The sequence below is a fragment of the Ctenopharyngodon idella genome, chromosome 9 (assembly GCF_019924925.1).
Source record: "Ctenopharyngodon idella isolate HZGC_01 chromosome 9, HZGC01, whole genome shotgun sequence".
NCBI classification, from domain to species: domain Eukaryota; kingdom Metazoa; phylum Chordata; class Actinopteri; order Cypriniformes; family Xenocyprididae; genus Ctenopharyngodon; species Ctenopharyngodon idella.
In genome coordinates this window covers 27504621-27521029 of record NC_067228.1, presented here as the reverse complement: position 1 = coordinate 27521029, position 16409 = coordinate 27504621, and the positions used below count along the sequence as shown (strand labels likewise).

Genomic DNA, 16409 nt, shown 5'->3' with positions numbered 1-16409 from the left:
TAAGAACAATCTTAAGAAAAAAGATAACATTCTTAAGAAAAGGTTTTGGGAATACAAAATCTTCTTATCTTTTTAGAAAATAAGAAGAAAATAGCAGTTAAGAATGTTTTGTGAATCCGGGCCCGATGTGTTTAATTTGGGTTAGGGAGATAAACTCTGCAGGACAGTGGCCCTCCTGGAGCAGGACTGGACACAGATTTAGAGGGTATGTAAAGGAGGGTGTTTCTGTATTCAGTACCTAGAATAGCCAAGCTGTTTGCAAGCAGAGAGGGAAAGGTCAGAGTCCCAGTTATCGGCACAAACAGTTCTCCAGACTCCATTAGTGAGCACCTGCAGTACAGAGCTCTTCCCACTCAGGCGCACTGCACAGACAGATGGACACATGACACAGCAACATTCAACGACAGTACTGAATATTAATATAAGTGTGCTGGTGCTCACCGCAACTGAGCTCATCTTCTCCGTGTTCACAGTCTAAATGTCCATCGCACTGTAGCAACATGCTAATACACCCAGAGGAGCCACATCGAAACTTCCCCGCACAGCTCATGCCAACTAAAGTGGTGGAAATATGAGAATAAGAATGAGTCTAGACCACTAATTGTGGGATAATTGGTAATTATAGGCCTATGTAATTATTTCATTATAAGCAGTAACACAATGCACTGCAAGTAAATCCTTTATCACTTCATTGCTCAGTGACTCATAAATTAATCGACTATTCCATAAACATCACCACTTAAAGGCTATATAGTAAGCTGATACTGTAATAAAGGGTCAACAGAGTGGGGATCCATTTGCAGCTTTTTATTAAGAGCAACCACAACAAGGCAAGGGCAGAGGCAGAGACGTGAACAGGAACAGGCAGAGGTCGAGGCAGGCGGCAGGCAGACAGAGTTCAGTATACAGGCAAGGGTCAGGGCAGGCAGCAAACAAACACAGTCCAATAAACAGGCAAGGGTCAGGGCAGGCAGCAGAGAATCACACAGGGATAAACAGTCCAATCAGCAACAGAAATAACAATCCACAAAAATGCTCAGAAATGATCACCGGGGCAAATCAAGACTTCGCGATGGATGTGTGTGTGTGTGTGTGTGTGTGTGTGTGTGTGTGTGTGTGTGTGTGTGCGTGTGCTGCTTAAATAACGTGCGAGTGTGATGTGGTTCAGGTGTGTGCGCAATCAGTCCCAGGAATGAGGGCCTATGAGGGCCTATGACTGGGACGTCGGTGACGATTGGCTTGTTCCTCCTGCCTTCTCGGCGCATTGCAAATGGATGTGCGCGTGGTTCCAGGTATCCTCACTCCATTGTAGCCACTCTGTTACAGATGGGAGGTTGGACGGTTCGCCAGACCAAAGGAAAAGTGGGGGTTGGTAACCCAGAATGCACTTGAAGGGAGTTTCTGTAGGGAATTCTGTGCATATTTGGCCCACATCAGGTATCTGCTCCAATCGGCTTGATTCTGCTGACAGTAGGTTCTCAGAAACCTCGTGAGTTCTTGGTTCATGCTTTCAGTTTGACCGTTGGATTCGGGGTGGTACCCAGACGTGAGACTGACATTGACATTCAGATGCTTGAAGAAAGCTGCCCATACACGAGACGTGAATTGTGGTCCATGATCCGATATGTCTTCGGGTAGGCCATAGAAGTGGAACATATTTACAGAGAGTTTCTGCAGTTTCGAAGGCCGTGGGCAATTTGGGTAGTGGAATGAGTCGACAGGACTTTGAGAATCGGTCAATGACTGTGAGGATGGTTGTATTACCACAAGACTCGGGAAGGTCAGTGACGAAATCAATGGCAATGTGGGACCATGGGCGTTGTGGTATGGGAAGTGACTGAAGAAGACCAGATGGTAGTTGACAGGATGGTTTGGAGGTTTGACAAGCTGCACAGTTATTAACAAACTGGGTGGTGTCTGCTAGCATTGTAGCCCACCAGAAATGGTTCTGTAGTAGATGGAATGTGGCGGTGATACCCGGATGACCAGAACTGAGAAGAGCGTGGACTTGGTGCAGGAGCTTGGTGCGTAGAGGAGCTGGAACAAACGTGCAATCTTGGGGACATTCTGGAGGTGGTAAGTTCTACTCATTGCTTTGTGTGATCTCGGTCATAATATCCCATTGTACTGGGGCAACTAGCAGGTTCTCGGAGAGAATGTGTTCCTCCGTGTCTGGCCTTTCGATCTCCTCCACTTGACGAAACAGTGCATCTGCCTTGGTATTTTTGGAACCTGGTCGATATGTAACAGTAAACTGGAATCTGGTAAAAAACATGGCCCATCTTGCCTGTCTGGGATTCAGTCGTTTAGCCAAACGTAAGTATTCCAAATTTTTGTGATCGGTGAGAATGGTGAATGGATGTTGCGCTCCCTCCAACCACTAACGCTGCCTTCACTGCCAGCAGTTCACGGTTGCCCACATCGTAATTTCTCTCTGCTGCTGATAATTTTCATGAGTAGAATGCACAGGGGAGCATTTTGGCAGGATTCCCATGGCGTTGTGAGAGGATGGCCCCGATGCCTGTGCTGGACGCGTTGACTTCCACAATGAACGGGAGTTCTGGGTCTGGATGGCCGAGAATGGGAGCAGAAGTGAACCGTTCTTTGAGTTCCTGGAAGGCCTGCAGAGCTTCATGGGACCAGGTGAGACGTGAGGAGGTTCGTTTAGTCATGGTAGTTAACGGAGCTGCAATGCCACTGAAGTTTCTAATGAACCGCCTGTAGAAGTTGGCGAACCCCAGAGATCACTGTAGTTCCTCCAGTGTTCGTGGTTGAGGCCACTCCAGCACCGCCCTTACTTTGCCCTTGTCCATAGCTACTCCCTCGTGACTGATTATGTAGCCCAAGAATGATGTGGATGTGCGATGGAACTCACATTTTTCAGCTTTGGCGTAGAGTTGATGTTGGATCAGACATTGTAACACAGCTCTGACATGTTGGATGTGTTCGTCAAAGATGTTGGAGTAGATGAGGATGTCATCTATGTATACAATGACCTAGCAGTTGAGCATGTCTCGGAAGATATGGTTGACGAATGACTGGAACACAGAGGGACTGTTGGCCAATCCGAACGGCATAACGAGGGTTTCATAGTGACCAGTGGCTGTGGAGAAGGCGGTCTTCCATTCATCACCCTCTCTGATGCGAATCAGGTTGTACGCACAATGAAGGTCCAGCTTGGTGAAATATTTGGCTTGTCTTAACTGTTCGAGGGCTGCGGGAACCAAAGGCAAAGGATAGCAAAACTTCACAGTTATATCATTGAGACTACGATAATCAATGCAGGGTCTGAGACTGCCATCTTTCTTCTTTACAAAAAAGAACCCAGATGCAGCTGGTGAAGTGGAGGGTCGAATGAAACCTTTGGCTAGTTCTTCCTCAATGTATGTCTTCATAGCAGCAGACTCAGGTTGAGATAATGGAAAGATTCTGCCCCTGGGAGGAGTGGTACCAGGTAACAGGTCGATGGCAGTCACTGGGTCGATGAGGAGGTAATTCTGAGGCTTTACTTTTACTGAAGGCGAGTGCTAAATCGGTGTATTCCGCAGGAATGTCGGAGTCATCGAGGCTGGATTCATGGAGAGAGGCGGATTGAACTGGTAATGGGGTGACTTGTTTCAAGCAGAGTTCGTGACAGGCTGGATCCCACTGAACAATTTGCCCTTCCTTCCAGGAGATGTGTGGGTTATGTCTAGTGAGCCATGGAAGACCGAGAATGACTGGATTGTGAGGTGAATGAATGACGTAGAACCTGATCTGCTCATGATGTAAGACTCCAACTTGCATGTGAACCACTTCTGTGATGTGCGCCACTCTCCCCTCTCCTGTGGGCCGACCATCTAGCGCCTCCACTGTCAATTGAGAGTTGCAGGAAGTTAGTGTGATATTGTGTTCTTGAATGAAGGTGTCTGACATGAAATTACCAGCTGCCCCAGAATCTAGCAGGGCGTGAGTGGATATGATGTGGCCATTTACTGTCATTCATACAGGTATTTTGAGGCTGGTGGATGAATAATTTGTAGTTGACTTGGAACTCACCGATTTGGAACTAGATGGGCTTGGACGGATGGGACAGGTGATCTTGAGATGGCCAGCTTGGCCACAGTAGAGACACAGGTGAAGTTGCACTCTTCTCTCTCTTTCCTCGGGGTTGATAGGAGTGTATCCGAGTTGCATGGGCTCTGGGCTGTGATGGACTGGCATTTGGTGAACTGGTAAACGAGCAGGGCGTAGTGAGTGGATCAGATTATCAATCTGGATAGCGAGCTCGATGAATTAATTGAGTGTTCTTCCCTCATCGCGGCAAGCTAGTTCAGCCTGAAGTTCTAAAGACAGTCCTTTTCTAAATAATAGCTTCAGAGTGTCATCAACCAAGTTCGTTTGTGCAGCTAGGGTGCGGAATGATAAGGCATATTCAGCGGCAGTTGTTCTGCCCTGGCACAGAGATAGTAATTGGTCCCCGGGGCTTTTACCTCCCGTGGGGTGTTCGAAAACCTCTCTGAAGCGTTGCAGGAACAAGGAGAAGGTGGGAAACACGGAACCATCCTCTCTCCAGATTGCAGTGGCCCAATCGAGCGCCCAACCAGTCAGCAATGAACAAACGAAAGAGATCCAACTCGAATCTGTGGGGTATAAGGAGGGCTGCTGATTAACGAAGAGAGAGCATTGAAGCAGGAATCCCTTACATTTGGCTGGATTGCCGTCGAACTTCTCGGGGAAGGCGAGTTGGGGGTTCACTGATGTGGCGGAAGTGAAGGCTTGGCTGGCGGGAACAGAGGGCTGAGCGGCGGCGGCTTCGGTGGGGCTGAATCGAAGGCTCTGCAGGGTTTTAACAAGCTCCTCGGTGAGAGGGGTCAGCCGATTTAGTTGATGCTGGTGAAAAGCGAGCTGGTTGGCTTGGGCAGACAGCTCGTTGGTGAGCTGCACAATGACTGCTGGATCGCTGTTCGGCGAAGTCTTCTGTAATGAAGGGTCAACAGAGTGGGGATCCATTTGCAGCTTTTTATTAAGAGCAACCACAACAAGGCAAGGGCAGATGCAGAGACGTGAACAGGAACAGGCAGAGGTCGAGGCAGGCGGCAGGCAGACAGAGTTCAGTATACAGGCAAGGGTCAGGGCAGGCAGCAGAGAATCACACAGGGGTAAACAGTCCAATCGGCAATAGAAATAACAATCCACAAAAACGCTCAGAAATGATCACCGGGGCAAATCAAGACTTCGCAATGTATGTATGTGTATGTGTATGTGTGTATGTGTATGTGTATGTGTGTGTGTGTGTGTGTGTGTGTGTGTGTGTGCTGCTTAAATAGCGTGTGAGTGTGATGTGATGTGATGTGGTGTGGTGTGGTGTGGTGTGGTGTAGGTGTAGGTGTAGGTGTGGGTGGGTGTGGGTGGGTGGGTGGGTGTGTGTGTGTGTGCTGCTTAAATAGCGTGTGAGTGTGATGTGATGCAGGTGTGGGTGGGTGGGTGGGGGTGTGTGTGGGTGTGTGTGTGGGTGTGATGTGGTGCAGGTGTGTGCGCAATCAGTCCCAGGAATGAGGGCCTATGGGAAATGCAGTCCGAATGGTAAAGAGTCAGTATTCCGGTGAGGGCTCCCTCCGGTGGTGCGAGGGAGGAAGTGCGGGAGCCTCACTTGTAACAGATACCATAATGCAAGGCTGCGGTCTGTATTAGATTGTGCAACCGGAGTTGGAGGCATCTTATTAATGTTTTTAGATCCTGGGTTGTGCAATCTAATCCAGTCTAATCTTTAAATTATTCATTGCAGTTGTGTTGGTTTAGTTTTGCTAAGGGTGTGTTCAGAGAAATTACACAGTGTCAAAAGAAATTACACTTTTTTTTTCTTTTAGAGCTGCTGTACAGCCGAAATGAACTCTGTTGGCCGAGAGAGCTCAACATGCTGCAACTGAAGAAAACACATTCAAATAGAAAAAAAAGACACCAGCAAACTGAGAAAACATCTTCATCAGTGTGACAAGACATGTGCTGCAAATAATCACAATGCAGCCAAATACAGAAACGCACTGTTCAAAAAGCTCAACATGCTGACACTGAAGTAAACACTTGCAAAAAAAAAAAAAAAAAAAAACACCAGCAAACTGAGAAAACATCTTCATCAGTTTGACAATGCATGTGCTGCAAAGGCAATATGCAACTGTATGCAACCACATACAGAAACGCTCTGCCAATAGCATAGACCACAATTCCATTGGAGAAGGGGACGAACCTGACTAGGACCACTTATTGTTCAATGTCTACTCATCAGTGGTGTTTTTGATGACCTGAAAGGTGAGTTTTTTTTTATTATTTTAACATCCTGATCGTATGTGCGTTTTGAGTATTTGCAGTGCCTTTCTGTATTTGGCTGCGTTGTGAGAATTTGGAGTGTGTTTCTGTATTTGGTTGCGTTGTGAACTTTTGCAGCACATGTGTTGTCAAACTGACAAAGATGTTTTCACGAGTTCACACTTACAAATGATTAGATAGAGTAAAAGAGTATGCATATTTGGCACGCTGTCCAGAGGAAGGCAGATTCAAAGTAACCGAATTGTTTATGTATCACACAAATGCACAAAAGAAAAATAAATAAATGCTAATATAAATATAAGCTGCAACTATATCGTCTAATTAAGGGAGACATTGTTTAATGTACCCCTGACAAAAAAGATACAGATTCAAAGATTGATCAAAAGATTGATCAAACCTTTTTTGTTGCGCTATTCGCAAACAACAACAAAAAAAAAGAATGTATATATTTTCAATCTTAAGTAAAGTGTAAATTTACCAAATCTGTATTTAAGTACAGTAACAAAGTATTTGTACTGTTACTATACACCACTGGATGTGTTGAGTTCAATCTGAAGACAATGAAGACTCACCGCCCAGTCCAATTCCAAACACAATAATGAGGGTAATCAGGACACAAGCTCCAATCAGTATCTCCATCCTGCGTGCAAACAGGCTCCCACGGAATGTTTTCTCCTCTGCTGGATTGTTATCAGTTGCATGAGATGATGATTAACATTAATTATCTAACATTAATTATCTCTTAAATTAATTCATATTTATGCATTTAGCAGACACTTTATCCAAAGCAATAATACATTTTATGGGTATGCACTTTTCCCTGGGGGTTGAACCCACAATCTTCATGTTGGCATCATATGTTATTAGCTAAACTACAGGAACAAAGTGTCCTTTTGTATATTTTACTATCTAGTGCACATGTCTGACTAAAAAACAATTAGAGTTTATGTTTTTGATGACTGAAATAGTTTTGGAAGAGTTTGGATCAATGCTGCTAACTGCATTTTTGGACGATAATGTAAAATTCAGTATAAATATAATTACACAGCCATAAAGTGTGCAGATTGAGCTTGGTTTTAAATAGTATAAATCAATATCAGGAAGAAAATAGTCTACATGACATTGTGTAGGCATTTTGATGATTTGACCATGATGGATGATGTATATCGGTACCTGTAACAAAGGGCTGGACTTTGGTAACTGGCATTGAAAGGCTGGGCTGAGCTGAGGGGGTTTCTGTTAGAGGGTCTTTGGAAGTGACTTCAAAAGTAGGTTTGACAGTGCTGTCATCTGGTGCAGGACTGGCACTTGAACTGTCCAGGGGACTGACTTTCAGCAGGGCCGGGGGATCCATAGCAGAAATGTCTTCCTCGGTTACAGAGACCACCTCTATTTTCTCTGGATATATCTGATCGGCTGCTCCCTGTGTAGAAGCATGAAATATAGTATAGTTTTTACAGATTTTTACTTAGATCCTATTTTATTTATTCTACAACAAACCACAGTTATTTTATTATTATTTATCATATGTATTAATACTTTAAATTAGCTTTTATGTTTATATTTTTTTAGTTTTCATTCTAATTTTAGTTTAACCCTAGAACAAAATAATAATAATAATAAAATAAAAATAAAAAATGCATAAAGAGGCCAAAAATAATCTGTATTGGAATTAATGGGTTTCTTCCAAAAATAGGTGTTCTGTTAATGAAATAATTAAAATAATTGATGATACAGAAATGTTTTAATATATCAGACATGTCCACAATATATTCTTTTTAAAAATGCTTTTGTACGTTTTCTAAACAAACTCTAATAACTAAACTAGATCTACAGTAAAGTATATTCTTGTCTGAACCTTCACTCCCCACATATTGCCAAAAGTTTTGGGATGCCTGCCTTTACGTGCATGTGAACTTTAATGACATCCCATTCTTAATCCGTAGGGTTTAATATGGAGTTGGCCCACCCTTTGCAACTATAACAGCCCCAACTCTTCTGGGAAGGCTTTCCACAAGGTTTAAAAGTGTGTTTATGGGAATTTTTGACCTTTCTTCTAGAAGCGCATTTGTGAGGTCAGGCAGTGATGTTGGCGAGAAGGCCTGGCTCACAGTCTCCGCTCTAATTCATCCCGAAGGTGTTCTATCGGGTTGAGGTCAGGACTCTGTGCAGGCCAGTGAAGTTCCTCCACACCAAACTCGCTCATCCATGTCTTTATGGACCTTGCTTTGTGCACTGGTGCGCAGGAAGGGGCCATCCCCAAACTGTTCCCACAAAGTTGGGTTTTGGTTCAAAATGTCTTGGTACACAACCCCACACCATAATCCCCCCTCCACCAAACTTTACACTTGGCACAATGCAGTCAGGCAAGTACCGTTCTCCTGACAACCATCAAACCCAGACTCGTCCATCGGATTGCCAGACAGAGAAGCGTGATTCGTCACTCCAGAGAACACGTCTCCACTGCTCTAGAGTCCAGTGGCGGTGTGCTTTACACCACTGCATCCGACGCTTTGCATTGCACTTGGTGATGTAAGGCTTGGATGCAGCTGCTCGGGCAATATTTTTACTTCAAAATTTCATGTTTAATGTGTTAGTTGTTGTTTCTCTGTAATCATTTGTGAAGTTCACTAGCAATTTCAAAGTGAAAATTGTTTCAAAGTAAATCTTGCACCATTTCCCCCCATGTATATGGACAATAAAATGATAACAGCCTCAGCAGCACATGTAAACATAAATGAGTTGCTCTGTGGTCTTACCTGACCATCTGTTTGTGAGCAGTCTTTACAGGGAACAGATTCTCCATTTCCATCAGCCTCAACATCTACACCTGCTGTAGACTCCAATTCCTCTGGATCAGCCATGACTTACTTCAAACACTCATATTAACAGCTCTCAAACATATACAGTTGATTTTAGATTTGCCTGGGGAAAGACATAACAGAAGAAGCAAATTATAATATAGTAATAGGCATATTATAATATAGCGCACTATAATACTGGACAGAACACTCAAGACACAAAAGTTCAACACGTCCAATTTACCTAACAGAGTTATAAAGTCCATATTGTCTTATTAGCTTGAAACTTTGTCTTTCCATTGTCCATCTGTTCATTTTTGGTTCTCTTCTTGTCTTCTTATACCTCTCTCAATAACACACTGACACAGACTCTTAGTGGTACAGAGGGACATCTGATCAGTGGAGTGTTGAGAGGTTGTGTCGCTGTGAGAGGGGATCGGATGACACAGCATCTCCCTCAATACAGCTCACCTTACAGAGAGGCCTGTGGCCCTGATCAAATGCAGAGGTGATAGAGGGGCTTTAAAAATGAAGGACAGAAATGGATATATAGAAAAGATAGACTTTTATAATTATTAATTCTGATGAAATGAAAATGTACATGAATGTAATATTGAGACTTTAGGGCCATTTGGTCAAGACAAGGATCAGGAAAAGCATAGGTTGGGTTCACTGAGAGTGAACAAAATATGTTGTTAGTTTGAGTTTATTTTTTTAGCATTTATTTGTGGGTTAAATCTCACTTACTGCATCTGCATAACACACTGAAAATCTGAGCGCAATGCTGATAGAAGAAACAAAGACAAACTCATGAAAACTTCTGTTTTGAAGTTTAACACAGTTTGAAGGCCTTATGTTGTTTGAGTAATTGAAGAGATATGAAGATATGTAGACTGAATGCTGCATAAACCCTACGCCCTTTGAATGCTTTGGTATTTTGAAGGGAAATTTGAAGAGAGAAGGGATGAAGGCCTCGTTAGGAGATGGCTAAAGTACTTTGGGTGGTTGCTAAGGTGTTGTCAGGAAGTTTTGGCTGGGCAACACTAGGTGGTTTATTAAAGGGTTAGTTCATCAAAAAATGAAAATTCAGTCATTAATTACTCACCCTCATGTCGTTCCACACCCGTAAGACCGTTGTTCATCTTCAGAACACAAATTAAGATATTTTTGATAAAATCCAATGGCTCAGTGAGGCCTGCATCGCCAGCAATAATACTCCCTTTTTCAGTGCCCATAAAAACATATTTAAAACAGTTCATGTGACTACAGTGGTTCAACCCTAATATTATAAAGCGACGAGAATACTTTTTGTGCGCCAAAAATAACAAGCAACTTTATTCAACAATATCTAGTGATGGGTGATTTCAAAACACTGCTTCATGAATCTTCAAAGCTTTACTAATCTTTTGTTTTGAATCAGTGGTTCAGAGCACCAAAATCACATGATTTCAGTAAACAAGGCTTCGTTACGTCATAAATGTTTTGAAACTTTCACGTGACTTTGGCAGTTTGCTCTGAACCACTGATTTGAAACAAAATATTCGTAAAGCTTTGAAATTTCATGAAGCAGTGTTTTGAAATCGCCCTTCACTAGATATTATTGAATAAAGTCGCTATTTTGTTATTTTTGGTGCACAAAAAGTATTCTAGTCGCTTTATAATATTAAGGATTGAACCACTGTATTCACATGAACTGTTTTAAATATGTTTTTAGTACCTTTCTGGGCATTGAAAAAGGGAGTTGCTGGTGATACAGGCCTTACTGAGCCATCGGATTTTAACAAAAATATCTTAATTTGTGTTCTGAAGGTGAATTAAGGTCTTAAGGGTGTGGAACGACACGAGGGTGAATAATAAATGACATTATTTTCATTTTTGGGTGAACTAACCCTTTAAGGTACAGGCTGATTTGCTATGTGGTTAGATGATGGATGGATGGATGGAAGGAAGGAAGGGAGGACAGATAGACAGACAGATGGATACTTGAATTGATGTGGTGTTAATGCATGATTACCCATTTAGGGGGAGTTTATGCTTGTAACCTATAACAGGTTAGATGTGTTTTTCGAGTTGTTGTCACTGGAGAGCTTTATGGGAGACAAGACTGTTTTTCCACCTATTTACTTGTCATGTCTAAGCCTTTAAACATCTCTTTAATTAATTTGGAGTTTAGAACTGTCAGGCAGATCAGGTTTATTTCGTACAATGAGATTATGAGGCCTTCACATGCACAGCAGTAAAGTACACAGCATCAAATATCAAACTTATGTATGACAAAATGATTGACAGAACACCCAGTCTGTATAACTGTTGTTGTTGTTATCAAAAATAGTGTTCATTCATTGAAATAAGGCTGAAATAAATCATAAATATTAGATGAAAAATGTAAACTTATAACTTAATTGAAAAGTTTAAGTACTAAAATGACTAAAACTAAACTGAAATAAAATAAATTAAATATAAAAATATAAAAAAAAATACTAAGAAATGACAACTAAAATGAACTCAAATAAAAATGAAAACTGAAAATATAAAAATAAAAGCTAATTCAAAATATTAATAAATACTAATAGTATACAAATAATACTAAAATAACTCTCATGTATTTAGATCTCATTTACACATTAGATAAATACAATAAATACATAAACATTTACACATACATTTCAAATTTTCATAATAAAGATGTCACATTCACAGGTCATTTATCAATTTAAATGTGGGATTGACCAATAATGTTGCATTATGTTAAACATAAATGACTGTTGCACGTAATTCACAGACTGCTTTCACCATTCACCAGATGAGTTCTATGCGAGCTTGGGGCGACATATATAAAAATATGCCTTGTTGACAGAATTTGGTTAACAAAAAACCCTAATGACCCACATGCACTGCTATTTATAATAGGTGCTGTCACAGTTTCAATTTCTCAGAAATAGTTTGAAATAAGCTCATGAACGCCCCACACACTGCCATTCATCAGAATCTGTAGGTGAAAACCGATCCCAACACGGCAATACAGGAGCTGATGTGATATGAGACCTTGAGCTGGATTAGACTCGTCTGCTGGGATATTCAAAGAGCAAAAATATTAGCATCTATGAAACTCAAAGAGTGACATTAAAAATGTACAGTAAGAGGTCATTTTTGCTAAAAAAAAAAAAAAAAATCATTTCTTTTTATTTAATTGTATATGTTTGTTATTATATTATTTAAATTTGTCATAATATATGTAAGCAATAAGGTACGAGAGGCTGTGCTGTATTGTGAATAAGTCACAGCTGAAGGGCGTTGTTAGGCACGATGTGAAGCAAAAATGACCTCTTACTGTACATTTTTAATGTCACTCTTTGAGTTTCACAGATGCTAATTTTTTTGCTTTGTTGACAGAATTTGGTTAACAAAAAAAACATGCTCTAAATAATTTCACTAGGTTTGCTAGTGCACACCAGCCTAGCCACTGAATTAGTCCCACCCTAATGACCCACATGCACTGCTATTTATAATAGGTGCTGTCATAGTTTCAATTTCTCAGAAATAGTTTGTAGTGGTCTGTCAAGTAGAAGGGACAATATATGCTCATCAAAATAAGCTTATAACACCCAGTGACAGTTTCAGGTTTAAATGTTGATGCTGCATGTAGTAGCTGGCGAGTTATAGATATGATGTGTTAGGTGATAGTTTAGTGTAATAAATAAAAATCAGCTATGGAGTTGATTTATTATTTATTTTTTTCCTCACAAAATTGTTTAATGCAGCATTCTATATGTATATATATATATATATATATATATATATATATATATATATGTGTTTGGGTTGTTTTAAATATTAAAATATATACATACACACACACACACACACACATATATATACATATATATATATATATATATCATAGAGTTGTTTGTGGTGGGGTAAATTAAACGCGATATGCGGTGATGTCACAATCGTGTTGCATTGTGGGTCATGGAGCTGCCTGAAGTGTATATACGATGTAGACTCGTTCCCTTGGTCAAAATCAAGGGAGCAAGGGTCTGTCCATATAAACTTCCCTCGTCCACTTCATGAAGTGGAATGCACTTCAAAATGGCGGCAAGGATTCCCCCGAGGGGAAGTGGAAGTTCGCGAGTGCGTGTCTATAAGTGGAGTGGAACGCAGCCCTGCGCTGTCAGTCATGGGAAAACCCCTTAGCTGTTAAAAGGACAAGATAACAGATTTTTTATTATGAAAATAGGACTGACCTGAAGGAAAATGCTAAATCTGAATGCAGGTAATAAACTCGCTCACTCGATCTTTTTCTCTCAACACTCTTCTACATAATACAGTAAGCTTCAATAAACAATATCAATTGAGAACATACAGTTTACGTTGCTAAGAGTCGTTGCTAAAGGTATTGTGTAGTGATACACAGAACTGTTGGGTGAAGTGGTCATAGTCGTGTTTTATCGTGAATAAAACACAGCTATTGACCAATCCGAGTCAAGGACTGGAACTAACCGTTTTATAATGAGAATCAATATATAATTATGGTCAAGAAACCAATAATGAATACATCTATATCATTTTGTACAAATAACTCCCCTGCCAACACAGCTCACATCATGGTTTTGCTATCAGCGAAATGTTATCAGTGTGCGTCATGGATCTGTCCTTGTGTCTTTGATTACTGTCAGCTAGACAGGACCTGATACATACTGCATACTGAACATCCAGTGCATGAATGTCACAGACTGTATGTGTGGTCACTGTCGCCATGCTGCTTACACACTAACACGTCATTAGTCTCTTAGAGATTATCAGTATGATTTTCAGCTTGATTTCAGGATGTTTTCATTGAGTAACCAAAACTAGAACTTTACATTGATGTCTGGCTATGTGTTGGATATCAGATGTTAAATATCCCAAGTTCGTCAGAGTTGTAGAAACTTGGTGGTGTGTCTGATTAAAACACTGGAAAATACACCAGTCCTTTGCAGTCTTTAATTTATTGAGTTCAGGATGCTTAAGTCTTGAATACTTCAAATGACCCAAAGCACATGGAGGTACATGGAGCAAATTCACATGATGCAAATGGACAGATGTTAAGAGAAGGACAGGATTAACAGGATGGGATGAACAAGTTGAACAGGATGATTAGGATAAACAGGATGAATAGGAAGTTCTTTAGTCATTAACGCATCCTAAGGAAAGGGCTCAAAGGACATGGTTGGGTGTCCATTCAAACACCCGCACCTCACCAATGCAGAAAGGAAACAAAGGAAGGAAATTAGGTCTAGACCTTGACCAGGGGGTTGTGGGTAATGTAGTGCACCATATAGGGTAGTGTAGTTTACCAGGAGTTGTGGGAAATGTTGTACAAATTAAAATAAGGGGGGGGGGATTTTGGTCCATATGGTCCAAAATCCTGATCATGTCAGCATCATGCCATTGCTGCAGATTTGTCAGCTGTACATCCAAGATGCGAATCTCCCATTTCACCACATCCCAAAGGTGCTCTATTGGACTGAGATCTGGTGACTGTGGAGGCCATTTGAGAATAGTGAACTCAATTTCATGTTCAAGAAATCAGTTTGAGATGACTTGAGTTTTGTAACATGTGTGTTATCCTGAAGTAGCCATCAGAAGATGGGTACACTGTGGTCATAAAGGGATAGGCATGGTCAGCAACAATACTTAGGGTGGCTGTGGCATTCAAATGATGCTTAATTGGTACTATGGGGACTAAAGTGTGTCAAGAAAAAATTCCTCACACCATTATACCACCAGCACCAGCAACTTAAAGGGATAGTTCACCCAAAAATGAAAATTTGATGTTTATCTGCTTACCCCCAGGGCATCCAAGATGTAGGTGATTTTGTTTCTTCAGTAGAACACAAATTATGATTTTTAACTCCAACCGTTGCTGTCTGTCAGTCATATAATGCATCTCAATGGTAACACAATCTGTAAGAGTCAAAAAAAACATGCACAGACAAATCCAAATTAAACCCTGCGGCTCATGATGACACATTGATGTCCTAAGACACAAAACGATCGGTTTGTGCGAGAAACCGAACAGTATTTATATCATTTTTTACCTCTAATACACCACTATGTCCGGTGCGTGAGGTGTGTACGCGTTGGGGTGTAGTTTACGCAAGCGCTGTAAGTGATCTCTCGCGTGTATACGTCGCTCATTGTTTACACAGTGCACAAACATTGTAGGTATGACAGCTTATCAAAATGGTACTTACTTGCGCTTATCCGGATTGTTCAAACCGACGTAAAACTAAAAGATTACGTTCTCTCGCGCGAACTCATTCGGGAGTGGTGACTTTCCACGTATTCCCTGTAACTTCTGAGCCTGCTCGCCTGAAGTTATGGTTGATTGCTTTTCGGCTGGATATCAACACACCCATTAATGTACTAAAGTTGTTGAGGGTCTGCAGCGATCATTTTTCCCCTGATGATTTTACATACCCAGGAGAGGATCGCGTACGACTTAAACCATCAGCTGTGCCTATGGTTTTTCCACATCCAACTGAGGTATGTGAACAAGATCTTTGTATGTGTCCTTTTTATTTGTAAAGCTACCCTTACGAAAAGTAACAAGTTTTGATGTAATAAAACCATGTTTTTTAGTGGTTTACTTCCATTTGTATAACACTGTTGCACTACAGACACCATGTTTAAACTACGCCAGAGCGCGTACACACCTCACGCACCGGATGCCGTGCGCGCGCTCAAGGCAGTTGGACATAGTGGTGTATTAGAGGTAAAAAATTATATGAATACTGTTCGGTTTCTCACACAAACCGATCGTTTTGTGTCTTAGGACATCAATGTGTCGTCACGAGCCGCAGGGTTTAATTTGGATTTGTCTGTGCATGTTTTTTTTTACTTTTATAGATTTTGTTACCATTGACACGCATTATATGACTGACAGACTGCAACGGTTGGAGTTAAAAATCATCATTTGTGTTCTACTGAAGAAACAAAGTCACCTACATCTTGGATGCCCTGGGGGTAAGCAGATAAACATCAAATTTTCATTTTTGGGTGAACTATCACTTTAATACATGGCAGGATGGATCCATGCTTTCCTGCAGTTTACACCAAATTCTGACCCTAAAATCTGAATGTTGCAGCAGAAATCGAGACCATCATCAGACCAGCAACGTTTTTTCGATCTTCAATTCGATTTTCTGTCAGATCAAACCTGTCTGGCCATTCTCCACTGACCTCTGGCACAAACAAAGCATTTTCGTCCACAGAACTGCCACTGGATATTTTCTCTTTTTCTGACCATTCTCTGTA

General features: G+C 41.2%; 2 protein-coding genes across 4 annotated transcripts in view; one reads left to right on the top strand and one right to left on the bottom strand.

The window, feature by feature from the left end:
- Positions 1 to 16409, top strand: part of pdxka (pyridoxal (pyridoxine, vitamin B6) kinase a) — a 39892-nt gene that overhangs the window by 2333 nt on the left and 21150 nt on the right. The window contains exon 1 of one of the 3 annotated variants that reach the window (XM_051905727.1): positions 6080 to 6288. The exons of 1 other annotated variant lie outside the window; for it this stretch is intronic. Coding sequence is in view for 1 of the 2 variants with exons in the window: in XM_051905725.1 (XP_051761685.1) it covers positions 16028 to 16118 (91 nt within the window). In the remaining variant the exon portion in view is untranslated. Of the gene's footprint in view, positions 1 to 6079; positions 6289 to 16012; positions 16119 to 16409 lie in introns of those variants that run through there. One more of the 3 variants, XM_051905725.1, reaches the window with a different exon arrangement.
- tmprss3a (transmembrane serine protease 3a) overlaps positions 1 to 16409 on the bottom strand; it is a 34331-nt gene that overhangs the window by 15496 nt on the left and 2426 nt on the right. Inside the window, exons 2-6 of the mRNA XM_051905701.1 lie at positions 9066 to 9231; positions 7480 to 7729; positions 6879 to 6986; positions 442 to 555; positions 239 to 362 (exon numbers count right to left, since the gene is read on the bottom strand). Of these exons, the coding sequence (XP_051761661.1) occupies positions 239 to 362; positions 442 to 555; positions 6879 to 6986; positions 7480 to 7729; positions 9066 to 9170 (701 nt within the window). The 5' untranslated portion in view covers positions 9171 to 9231. The remainder of the gene's footprint in view (positions 1 to 238; positions 363 to 441; positions 556 to 6878; positions 6987 to 7479; positions 7730 to 9065; positions 9232 to 16409) is intronic.